Here is a 13,437-nt window from a genome sequence, read left to right as displayed (position 1 = left end):
AGAAAAATGCATCAGCATTAATTTTATAATTTGCTTTGGGGTTGCTAAGTTTTGGGGTATCAAGCCAAGTATATTTTTCACCTTTTTTGTCCTGTCATAAATACTACCTCCTGGTCACATCTCCAGCATTGTTGCATGATCCTGAGTGCTTATTTTAGTTATGACTTTGGATCTTTTTTTTTTTCTTGTTGTCATGATTTCCTTCAAGATTGTGTGCAGAACTCTAATTCTGAAGCAGTCAAATTGTTACAGGTGGTGATAAAACAGGATGATTCCCACTTGGTTTATCACCATTTGATCTTATCTGTATTTTGTTAGTTGATAACTGGCAACAAGACATTTCAGAAAGAGGTAGAGCTTAGTGTCAGAAAATAGAATTCAATATTCTATTCAACTTTTAACTTACCTGTCTTTCACCATTCTTTTTTCATGCAGTACTTAATAGCCTTTGGTCCAATCTCTCACCTTTGTTTTACTCAGACCTAAAAAAAGGGATTTTATTTGTTCTTGAAAATTTATCAAAGGCACTTTTGCACAAGTAAACAAAAGAGAACCAAAATCTTAAAATAAACTATCTGCATTCTTTCCCTTCATTTTTTTCCCAACTTCAGCATGTATTCAGTATGTTGTTACTTTTGCAGGCACATCTTACTTTATCAAGTTGCATTTTGGTTTTGTTTCTGAGTGTGTAATGGTAGGAAATTGTAAGGAAAGAGAAATCTGAAGCCTGATTAGCCAGATGACGTTTGTCTCACTCTCTGGTGCTTTCCAGTATTGAGAAGTGGAGATGAGTCATGCACATAGATTACAGTTGACTTGATAGCAGACTGATTCCATAACAAGGTATCAGTAACTTGGAGAAACAAATCATTTTAACTCTCATAATCCCATCGTACATTTGTTATGCAAATAAATAATGTAAAAGATAATTAGGCAGGTTTAGGGAAAATGTACTTAAACACTTTTGTTTTCCTGAAGGTCAAGAATGGCCCTACGTACAACTGTACAGAATGTAGCTGTGTCTTCAAAAGCTTGGGTAGTTTGAATACACATATCAGCAAGATGCACATGGGTGGTCAACAGAATTCTGCGAGCTCTTCAACAGATGTATCTCATGTTACAGCGGTAAGCTTCACTCAGTATATTATGAAAATTCCCTTAAGATTTTAGTTGGGTCTATATTTTAATTCCAGTAATTATTCATGTAGCTTTGGTTCTGACCTATTGTAGGTTTATTGTCCTTTTTTTTAGATTTGTCCTTTTGGAATTGATTTGCATATCGGCACAATGTAGATTGGCCAAGTAAATGCAAAAAAGGATTTACAGTTTGAGGGTTTAGATGAAAATATGGTGTAGAATAACATCAACTAATTAAAACATAACTCTGGTAGTTACAAATTGTGTGGGGAGGTTTTCTTTCTATGTAATGAAACTAATTTGGAAGTTTTATTGGAACAATGAAACCTAGATTATTCCAAGTACCTAAGAACATTAATTTCATAAATTAATTGTTGGTGTAATTCCTAATCTATGCAGAGGAGATTCTTCTTTTGGGTGTTTCTTATAACTTGCTTTCAATGTTAACTTCTTATTTGACAAGATTGTAAAGGAAAAAGCTTTATTAGCAATGCTGAATGTGTTTTTTTTCATTACTGAAATAAAAGAAAATGCAAAGATTCAAAAAGTGTTTTTGCTTTCATTTGACTATTTTTTTTAAACCAATGCATGTTTTTACTACATCATATTTTCTTCTTTGAAGAAAGATTCTACCTTTTAGCCTTTCTTCTTCTATTGCTTACCATTTCCAACTTTAATGCTCTGAAATTCAGTGTATGACAAGTAGTACCAGATTTTGAAGAGGAGGGTTAAAATTTGAAGTCTCAGCTTCAATATGCAGCTGTATCTTGTTGACAACAAGTGTCTAGTAGTGTTGTGTGGAGTACTATTTTTCTTTAGATTCTATAAAGCTGTTTTTATATTGCAGATTGTTTCCAGGTTAATTCGGGGGGAGGAAGAATTAATGTGTCCTATTTACTTGCAAGTACATATAATCTATACCTCCTTTTGTAGATCTTCATATTCACGAGTTTTATCTTAAAATCAGAATGGAGAAGGATTCCTTCATAGCCACCTAATGTTTGCTTTCCCTGGCCGGCTGTGTTTTTCTTGCTTTGTTTGGCTTGATTATTTTGCATTTGAATTGCACATTGATATTACAGAAGTGTATTGCCATTATCTTTGTCTCATGCATCTATCTCTGCTTGCATGAAGGCAATGGAAAATAATCTCTGTACAATGGTATAAGCAAAACAGAAGAAAAGTAATTTTAAAAACAGATGCCAATAAGCTTAATAAGGAAGAACAAGGATGACTGACATCTTAATTGTCTGTTAAAAGTATTATAATTTCTATATTTAACTTTTCATCTGAAATTGCAGATATGTAACAGTTGATTGCATATTTATTGCTGTAGAAAGATGGTATGTTCTTAGATTAGCACTACCATTCTTACATTAGAATTGACTTCCTTATCCTGATCACAACATGCGGATCTTCTTTAATAACAGGTTTCCTGTATAATACTTTTCCTGTTCTAAAGTTCTCTTTGTCATCCCTTGCTATGGATGTTGGGATGAGCAATGATTATGTCCTAAATGCATGCATTCCTAAACTTGATGTCAGCTGTATTGCTGCACTACCAAAGAAAGCATTATTTTCTGATACACTGGTACATCTTGTAAACTTGCTTACTCTAGGGCTGTTATGTATTTGCAGCATCAGTGCTTTATAGCTCAGGTAGGTTTGTTTCTAAAATTTATGTTTAATACCTATAAACTATGGAGCAACACAGGTGATTCTATGTACATTCGTATCTCTCCCATAGTCTTTTTTTTTCTCTTTCTAGTCTCAGTACTGTGGGAAAATGAACTGTGGTACTTAAGATTTTTTTTTTTAATTTCTTGTACCAAAGCTTAAAATACTGTTTTTATTTCTTTGTAGGACTCTGTCACCCAGCCTTTAACAACATCTCCTGCTAATCTTTTGCAACCTGTTGATAATAAATGGAAGAATGTAAGTATAGAGCATTTTTTTTTTTTGTCAAGAATAAAAAAGGGAGGAACTTTACAGAATTTGGTAAACTTTCTGGTGGAAAAAGATGCACAATTATCCACTATGATAAGTTCATCAGTTAATACATGAAGGCAGACTTATTGGTGATCACAGGTAGGTATTATGGAGAGAAAAGACTTTGAATAGGGTGCATTATTTTCAAAAGCTTTTCAACAAAGCAAGCTCCAAAGAGGAGCTGATGACCTTTTTGTCAAATGTTGAGTGCCTATTTTCTTAGACTGAATCTGAACATTGAAATTAGGCTCCTGTGTCAGCATGTCCCCTTGTGCAGTTCCTTCTACTTGATGCAGAGTGCTGGTTCCTGCCCGCTAGTAGGTGCTGGGAGCGATGGTTCTCCATTCCCACCTTCTTTGAAGAAGTGTCTGATAGTCTTCCCTAGCAAGTGAGAGAACAGTCTCCAATTCCATCCTTAGCCACAGGGTCTTCAAAGTAGTGTCTTCTCAAATGAAGACGCCTTCTCAAATGAAGCAGCCTTAGTAGGTGCTGGGTGCCCAGGCCGTTTGTGTGCAACTTTGCAAAATTAGCTTTACTGTGTATGTGGGGAATCTAGGAAGTCAAGCAAAGGCAAGCCTGACTTTGTAGTCTAGCAAAGAAAAAACTTGAATTCTTTCCCCTTGCTAGGGTGCCTTCTATTTTTAAACTAACAACTATATATTGTAACATGTATGGGAATTTTGAGGAAAAGGAGCATATGGCACCACCCCAAAACTAAAACTTCAGTACAAAGAAGAAAGCAGCAATTTTGTTACATGCCTTCAAAGTCTCATTCTTTATTTTAAGATGTGCTTGCTCCCATGCCATCGGATGTGTGCAGCCTGGGCACATCTGGGCAATTTGGCCCAGAAAAATGGTCCAAATTCAAAGGAAAGACATTTGCAAGTCTTCCATAACCTTTTCAATCCTTATTATTATGGATATTTGATATGTTAGCAAAAAGCGAAGTTTTCCTTGCCTGCAAAGATCGGTTTGGTCTTTTTATTTTGAGAAGATGGCAGTTTTCAGATCACTATTCATGATCTGTATTGAAAGACACAAGAGGAATCACCCATCAAAATTCTTGAACTATATGATGTGTTTTGTTATCAAAGAGATTCAAGGAGCTGCATCTATTTTGCTCATCAGACAAAATATTTAATGATGACTTGATCTTCTGTTTTGCAGAAAAAGGAAAAAATCTATAATCTCTGCATTAAAAAGAGAAGGAAAAAAGACTTGTGGGTTGAAACTAGATACATTCACACTTTGAAATTATGTAGGGAGTGTTAGTGTTGGAGCAACTCAATGAAGTTTGTTAGCAATAGAAAGTTACCATAATAAATTACTTGATTTAAAAAAAAAAAAAAAAAAAAGACTAATTTCTGTACAGTTACTTCACTTGAGGGAGTAATTGACTCAGCAGTGCAGTCTGTGTTAGTTACACAGCCAGATCAGAAAGCCCGTCATCACAAGGTTCACTATTCGATTCCACACACTCCATATGTTCACTATTCACTATTCCACCAATGTGGAATTAGAGTAATGATATAATACTTCATTTTCTGTGCTATTTTTAAAATTAGATATTTAATTATTCTAAGGGAAACCTAGAAAGAGGTCGCATACTGAAATGCTTATAGTTTTTTTGTGAAATTAGAATCTGAGAAGTTTTTCCATCTGTCCCACTGGTGAGGTGAAAAAAGATGAACTAATGATAAAAATGATAAAATAGCAAGTGTTATTCTGTTGCTTGTATGTGAGAAAAATGAGAGAAGGGTTTGTTTTATATTGTCTCATGCAAAAAGACATTAAGAATACTTCATGAAATTCTCAGAACTCAATTGGAAATTGGAATCAAGCTGATTTTTCTTCATACATTTCTTTAGAATTATTCTCAAATATGGTGACAGTGTCACTTTAACTGTCTTATGCAATGTGTCAATATAAAGAAAATCTTGGGGAGCTTTCAGACTGAAAGAAATATTACATGCATGAAGGCTAAGATTGTTCTTTGTCAAAAATGATCTAAAGAATATAGTGTTTTGTATATGCGTTTTTGCCTGGAAGTGATTACTTTTGGGGAAGGGAAATATTAAAAGCAAATATCCAGTGTGTTCCAAGAAACAGAATTACAGGGCCAGCCACTATGTATGAATACATATTTATTTTTTTGCAGTAAAATGATTAAAAGCATTTGTTTCAATAATGGTATATTTCTGCAGTGTGTTTCAAGAAAGAAAAGTTCATAAACAAAAGAGAACTGAATGCCTTTGTGATTGTAAAAAGAAATATTGATTTTTTTAATCTTTGTTTGTTACTAAGGTGTCATAAGGATGCAATTATCAAATCAGAACTGAAAAATGATTTTTAATCTAAAGATTTTTTTTGGGTATTTGAACACAGCTCTGTATATTTAAACTCTCAGAGTATAAATAGTTTCTTTTAAAGCTCAGAGGTTTAGAAGTTTGAAAGTTGGAGGCAAACAAGTTAGATTGTTCTGAAGGGTTTCAGTGTAACAACACTTTAATACAAAAATCTCAGCTAGTAGAAGTTTTCTAAAGGACTTGTTTTTAGTTAAACGAATTATAAAAAGACAACCATATCAGTGTCATGTATCTGTTTTGTACTTTTCATGTGGCCTCTCAATGTGGAATTCAATAACTGATAAGTGTGTTTTGTAAACTGGTTGAAGGTTCAGTAGTTGCTACAAACTTAATTCAAGCTTTAAGCTTACAGTTATGCATCTTGGGAAGAACTCCAAAAAAAGGCAGTGAGAAGACCTTAAGTGGCAGATCTGTGTGAAGCAGTCTGATAGAAGTCCTTGTAGTAGACAGTTAACAGACATTTCAGATAAGGGAGGTTAAGAGATAAGTTCATATATACGTTTTATCTTCCTGTACAAATATACTGCTGTATATTTCAGGCCACACATTTCCGGTCTCCGCTTCTTCAGCAGACAGAAAACCAGGTGTCTTCAGCTACTGCTAATCAGGGACAACAGGCTGTAACCGATGTCATCCAGCAGCTCCTTGAGTTATCAGAACCAGGTCCTGTAGAAAATAACCAGCCTCAACAACCTGGCCAGCAGCTCAGCATTGCTGTGGGGATCAATAGAGATATTTTGCAGGTAAGAGCTCTGTGTGATAACATCTTTACATTTCAATGGTTTTTCTAGCTGTTTTTATTTTAGTGAAATTTTGTTTCAATATTTTCAATGACAGTACTCCTCCTGTATTTTGAAATGATTTATCAGCCAAGAGAGAATTGTAAAGATCTAATGAACAGGAATGGAATGTGCCAGGATTATGTATTATATATTATAGTATATTATATTAAATAATGTGCCAGGCTTTATATAATATTATAAAAGAAAGGTTACAAAGAGTGATTACATGGCCTAGAGGAAAGCTGTGAGTGTACACACCTATTCATGGATATTTTACCCTTTGACTTTTTTTTGTCTGTTGCCTAGAAGCAGCTTTTGAAACATCCTTAAGTTATGATTCTTAAAGTGTGATCATACTTAAGAGGGATAATATTTTTATCTGATTAAAAAAATGAGAATGTCTCTGGGCCTTTATCCTGTTCTAATTGACACAGGGTATTTGAATTTTTTCTGATCTACGCAAATTCCTTTCTGTGTTGTGTTTTGTCTAATCCATTATTCTGTCCTTGGTCTTGGCAATAGGAAATGCTGTGTAGTATGGAAGAGTTCTGTGCAGGTTCACCATGTTATCTGTGCTGAGTTCCCTAATGTCTGGAAGGTTGTGTGTAGTTGTAGCAAATTACAATACAAAATATATAGTCTTGATAGCTATTAATAAAAACAAGGTTTGAAGTATGAGCATGTAGTACCCTAAACATACAGTGCAAAAAAAAAAAAGTTTTCTTTCTAGTGATCAAATATCTGCAGTCTTACTGTGTTTGAGGTCTTTGATCCGGAATCTTCTCATACACAGTAGTATCCATGAAAGTGCTTCCATTTCGGTCCCTTCAGGTGTATGTGAAATGGGTGCATTGCTTATGCCACAGTCTGAGGGTTATCAATGATATGTTAACAGAGGCTTTTGAGCTTTTCCAAGGCTTTCTTTGATGTAGCATTCTTTCTTTTTGTTGATACCTTCTATGGCCTCTCCCGAAGCTTGTGGGCTTCAAATTGACTGTTTATGGGAAACTATTCTCTTATGTAGTGTAGGTGTAAGACATAATTGTATATTTCTGGCAAATGTTAGATTCTATAGAGACAACTGGCACTTTTCTGAAAGGTAAGCCCTTTAATTATATTTATGTTACATCTTCTAAATGTCAGTCTGAGGAAAGTTGGTGCAGCTGGGAATGCTTCCTTCCTAGTCTAAAAGTTTTATTCTCTTCTAGCAAGCTTTAGAGAACAGTGGGTTGTCTTCAATTCCTGTCTCTGCACATTCTACTGACTGCAGCCAAGCAAAGACTCCTGGGGCCCAGGATCAGAGCCCAGATGTCCAGACTCTCTCAAATCATCAGACTGACTCTAATAATGCAGAACAAGATAAGGAGCAAGAGAGTACAGATAAACTGGATAAAAAAGAAAAAAAGGTTATTAAGAAAAAATCGCCATTTTTACCTGGTAATGTTGCCACTGTTTGCTACTTCTTGTAAAGACTACAGTATTCTGGGGGGTGTTAATGACTTTGTAAAGGAATTTCCCAAAACCTTGCAGATGAGTTACAGGCTTAATTGACTTTAACATAAAATACAATATTTGTATAAGCTATGATCAATGTAACTTATAACTTTTGTACTAAAAACCTTACCGAGTAGCAATAACTGAATTTAAACACTATTCTGGACATTATTCTATACGCTATTCAATGTTCTGGATTTAGATCAGTGGAGTTTTTGGAAAAGGACAGAAAATAGAAATCTTCCCTGTTTCTCCCATCGTCTTTCTTTGAGGAAGATTGGGATTTCGTGGTGTGTCCCAGAGCAGAGGGTTCTTGCTAGCTCTCCTTTTCCTCTTTTGGAAATGAGGCCTCACAGGGACACAAGTACAATGTTGTTGCCTCATACAGATCATTACTGATGTTGCATGTTTAAGTCCTGAAACTAGTGATTGAGCTGTAAATTTATGTTCACAACTGTACAGGCTCTACTGGGCTGATGTGAAATTCTGGGTATCTGTGGAACAGCTCTGCCTTTATATTGTTGGTCCAAATGCAGCCCATATTATTTGTAAACACACATGTAATTTTTCTTTCAGTTGTTCACTTATGTTGCAGCTGTACCTGTATCATAAATTGAACTAGAAACAGAGATAAATGAAGAACAGCATACATTGAGCATGAAAGGGTCCTTAGATGAGAACAATTAGGGATTCATAGCTTTCTTGAGTATGGATAAGAGAGTGCCATATAAAGTACCCCCTCCAGTGAGGTACTTAAGTCTTTAGTACTTAAAATAATATGTAGGTGTGGTTATGGTTGAGGAGTTTTATTTACTGTTAAACAACTGTTTGTGTTAGATGTGGTATTTATTACAAGTTAACTGGTATATTATACTGCATTATACCTACTGTTATACTACATTATTACCTACTATTTGAAGTGGCATTCAAGCTGCATTGTTTCTTGTTACTCTGTGAAATCAGACACTTCTTAGCTTAATTTTTTCTCTCCTTTCTTCCTTTTCAGTAGCATAAAAATATTTTAATTTCAACAGGATTTTGTTTGTCATTCTAGCCCGTCACTGCTTCTGTGAACTAGAATGCATCTAATTGAGAAGTTAATTGTCTACAGTGTGTGTTGTAGTGGCATCTGCAAAATGTGTTCTTTTTGATTACTTAGTATAATGGTGTCAGCATAGTGGAACTTAGAAAACAAAACTGTTAAAATACTTCAAACAAATTGTTTTTGTTTCTTATTTCAGGTTCTATACGTGAAGAAAATGGAATAAGGTGGCATGTTTGTCCGTACTGCTCTAAAGAATTTAAAAAGCCAAGTGATTTAGTGCGCCACATTCGCATTCATACCCATGAGAAGCCGTTCAAGTGTCCCCAGTGCTTCCGCGCATTTGCCGTTAAGAGTACTCTCACAGCACACATAAAAACACATACTGGCATTAAAGCTTTCAAGTGCCAATTTTGTATGAAATGCTTTTCCACCTCAGGGAGTTTAAAAGTTCACATTCGTCTACATACAGGTAAGGTCTCAAAACTGCTGGTGTGTTTTTGATAATGTGAGTGAGGCTTCAAACACATACATATAATGTGAAGTGCTTAATTATAGAGGTGTCTATCATGCTATTTATATCTACCATAGAATAAATCATTTTCAGTGTATTAAATGATGAACTTAAAATTTGTCATAGCTCTCTAGGGTTTCATGGCTTTGAAACTTTGGGCTTATAGAAAAGCTGTGGGCATTTAGTTTTCTGATAGTGATTCAGCTGTTTTTCCTGTTTAATATCAATTTATGAACATATTTGATTATGGTTTCTAGAGAATCATACACTTAGACTTCGAATTCTAATTTTACTTATTCACAGTTACCTTATATACTCTGTATCTTTTATTTTCCCTTCTTCACGTTCTTCAATAATGTCATTGTATCTCTCAGGATTATTTGTTTGCTTCCGATTTTATCTTCTGCAGTAAGGTGTTGCATGGTGTTTTCACCAGTTTACCTGTTTTAAATATCTTGTGTTGCATACCCTAAAACCCTTCTCATTTGGTCTTTATTGTTTACATCATACATGATAGCTTCAAAATCTGTGGCTCAGCTTCTATCTTCTGCATAGATTAAAATGAATTTTCCACTCTTGATGGACTATGTTGTCATTTTCCACTTTTTCATACTTTGTACTGGTAAATAAGCTTTCAGTCAGATACTCATAAACATGAAACTCTTTCACTTCTGTTTATATATCTTAGTTCTGCAAGATACTGTTTCTTATTGACTTCTGTAAAAATGTTTGTAGCAAAGTTCTTTTCCTGTATTATTTATTGTCTATGTGCATTTGATGTTCAGTGTTCCATGGTCTAACACCTTTAGTCCATTGAAATGTCAGCGTTGTATTCATCTGCAGAAATCTGACCTATTCAAAGTTGGCTTAAAAACTAGGTAATTCCACGTTCATGGAACTCCAGCGTATAACTGCTATCAGAGATGGACATTTGCTTCTTTTGCTGCCTGTCAGGTTAGGGCTTGCAGGGTTAAGTTAAATCTAGCCCTCTGTGCCATCTCTGATGCAGACCTGGTGAAGAGGAGAAGCTACAGTAATGCTTCTTAGCAGTGTGCAACTAGTTTCCACTATACTTTTGGGGCTGAGGGTTTTATGAAGCAGGCCACACCTTTATGTTAAGCAACACGGTCAATTTTTGTCTCAGGAACTTAAGTAATAGGTTTTGAATTTGTGTGAACTTCCTGCCATATAGACAATTAAGAATTCAAATGTTGAACTATACGTTAAGTAACTTCTACTGTGTTCAATATTCTGCCCACTAGTTTCATTTGGTGTTTCTTAGTTACTGTATTGTGAAGAGCAGCAGTTCATTCTTAATTCTTTCACATACTTTCCGCTGGTTTTCCACCTAGTCATGTCTTCTAGCCCTGTAAGTACGAGATTTTCCTTTAAACAAAAGCTGAATGTTCATCAGCTTTGCCTATCTCTGTGACAGTTACAAAGTTCTGTATGCATTCCAAGTCTCCAGAACTAAATATTACTGTTCAAAATATTCCTGGATTTTTCAGTGAAAAAGTTGTCCTTTAGTAATTCCCACTGGCACACTTATTTGGCTGTCATCAAACACTGTTGACATTTCAGAAACAGAGTCAGAATTTCTTGAAACTGTTACAATGTTCATCTTTTTCATACTATTAGGTATCATTTGTCTGAATGTTCACTGGTTCTTTTTTTTCCTCATATTTCTCTGACCTGGTATCTGTAATTTTTTGATAGCTTCTGGCACCTTTTGAAAATTGCTGTCTTTTTCCTGTTATAACCAGTTAGTAATTTGGCAATTTCATATTTACTGTTGGTTGGATTTTATTGATCTTCTCGGAGAACACTTGGACAGAAAACAAAACAGAAAATGCAGAAAAGAACCTGTATACCAAAACAACGTTTCTGGGGAAGTAGAGATAAAATCAGAAACTAATTTTTTTAATCTTTTGCAGGTGTTAGGCCTTTCGCTTGTCCTCACTGTGACAAAAAATTTAGAACATCAGGCCACCGGAAAACTCATATAGCTTCACATTTTAAACACACAGAACTAAGAAAGCTGCGACATCAACGTAAGCCTGCAAAAGTTCGAGTAGGAAAAACAAATGTCCCTGTACCAGACATCCCTTTGCAAGAGCCCATACTCATCACTGATTTAGGTAAAGAGTGAGTAAATCTGTGGTTGCCTGTAAACATGAAATTTGGATTTCACTGGAAAACAAAGGTGACAGTTTAATCAAGCAAACACAATTAGACCTTGCTCAGAAAGATGTACTTAGTCATCTGATTTATCTGATTAGTCATCAGTTAAACTAATAAACTAAACTTCGGAAAAGCACTTTATTTCATAGTTTGCTTGAAACTCTTTTTTGCTTTCTGAATTAATAAGTAGTCTTTTATTTATGGAGAAGTTGTATAAGTCTTAGAAATAAGTGTATGCATTTTTACCTTAAGTTATTTGGACTTTAGTTTAACTACTGTTATACATTTGATATAGAAAAGGTGGCATACAATCTTAGATTTTTCTTGAGTTAATCACGTTTATTCTAATTACATACATTAAATAAGCCAGTGATACATGATTTTACCGCATTTGGTGTAATTGTGACCTCAGCTAAATTAGTGGTAATATTTCGATAAAAGGCAGAACAGTTTTTGAACATACTACAGATAATTCATATAATTATTTTAATTCTGTTGTAGAACAATTATTACATCATTATGTAAAACCACTTTTTGGAACAAGGTAAGTTGTCTCACAGCTCAATCAAGATATGTTGTCCATTAGAGGTCAATATAGTGGGCAGGTTATTTACTCTCCATTGTCGTTTGATTCAACAGTTTGCTAACCCCTGCCTTGTCTATTTTATAGTCAGCATTATATAGTAGAAAATTGGTAATGTATTTATCCTAAAATCTTTAAAAATCCACTTGTTTTCATTGCTTCCAAGAATTATGGTATGCAAGAGTAATTGTTTATTTGGTGTCTGATATAAGATGTAAATTTTCAAAGAGCAGCAGCAAGACTTTGTCTGACAGCTTCAGATACTCAAATTCTATAACATTTCTTTCTTGAATGAACCCAGGAACAGGTACAGTCATTTTTCTTGATTTTAAAGAAAAAAGCACTACAATAAAATTAAGATCTCCACAGTGAAATTGCAATAGGCAGGCAGATGGAAGCAATATTAACAAAATTAATATAGTAATATTAACAACAACAAAAAAGCACTACCGTAAAAGTCCAGAGCAGGCTGAAGGGAGGCCTCATGGTGGCCTGCAGCTCCCTCATGAAGGGAGCGGAGGGGCAGGCGCTGAGCTGAGCTCTGCTCTCTGGGGACAGCAACAGGACCCGAGGGGACGGCATGGAGCTGGGACAGGGGAGGGTCAGGCTGGGGGTTAGGAAAAGGTTCTGCACCCAGAGGTGGTCAGGCACTGGGACAGGCTCCCCAGGGCAGTGGTCGTGGCACCGAGCCTGCTGAAGTGCAAGACGTGTTTGGACAACATGGTGTGACTTTTAGGTAGTCCTGTGTTGCCGACCGTTGGACTCAGGGATCTCATGGGTCCCTTCCAACTCAGGATATTGTATGATTCTCATTACTATTGCAAAAAGAATGTCAGAAGAATTTTTCTGGGAGAAGATATTCTTCCTAGACTGAGTTAGTTGGGGAACACAAAGGAAATTTTGGTTCACATATACACATATAGAAATATGTATAACATACATATACGTACACTTACTCAAGTCACAGCCCGATAAACTTAATCCCCTTTTGATATTGCTGCAACCTCTCATCAAAACATTTTCCTTTCTTCTACACTTTTTAAATATATTTGGAAGTCAGCAGAAACCCATCAGACTTTCCTTTCTGAATATGAAATACAGGGTTAGACCAAGCAGTTTGAAGAAGAAGAAAAAATAGCATGAAGGGCTTTTTTGGTGATTTAGTATCATAAAGGTATTTTTTTGCTGCTATATTGAAACTGTGTCATTCATCAGTCTTTCACACCAATGTTGTGATGAGTACTTTTGCATTCAGATGTATCAGTGACTGAGCTTGTTTACTTGAGATCTCTGCTACTGTTCCTATTCTGTTATTATTTGGAATGATGGCCTTATGTTGACTGCTTCTG

General features: G+C 35.3%; 1 protein-coding gene across 1 annotated transcript in view; it reads left to right on the top strand.

Annotated features, from left to right (window-relative positions):
- ZNF236 (zinc finger protein 236) overlaps positions 1 to 13,437 on the top strand; it is a 68,614-nt gene that overhangs the window by 22,909 nt on the left and 32,268 nt on the right. The window contains exons 7-12 of the mRNA XM_032181116.1: positions 979 to 1,125; positions 3,001 to 3,072; positions 6,032 to 6,235; positions 7,483 to 7,711; positions 9,010 to 9,282; positions 11,259 to 11,462. Coding sequence (XP_032037007.1) covers positions 979 to 1,125; positions 3,001 to 3,072; positions 6,032 to 6,235; positions 7,483 to 7,711; positions 9,010 to 9,282; positions 11,259 to 11,462 — 1,129 coding nt within the window. The remainder of the gene's footprint in view (positions 1 to 978; positions 1,126 to 3,000; positions 3,073 to 6,031; positions 6,236 to 7,482; positions 7,712 to 9,009; positions 9,283 to 11,258; positions 11,463 to 13,437) is intronic.

The sequence above is a fragment of the Aythya fuligula genome, chromosome 2, assembly GCF_009819795.1.
Source record: "Aythya fuligula isolate bAytFul2 chromosome 2, bAytFul2.pri, whole genome shotgun sequence".
NCBI classification, from domain to species: domain Eukaryota; kingdom Metazoa; phylum Chordata; class Aves; order Anseriformes; family Anatidae; genus Aythya; species Aythya fuligula.
The sequence above is the reverse complement of the archived record's forward strand: the minus strand, read 5'-3'. Positions and strand labels throughout refer to the sequence as shown.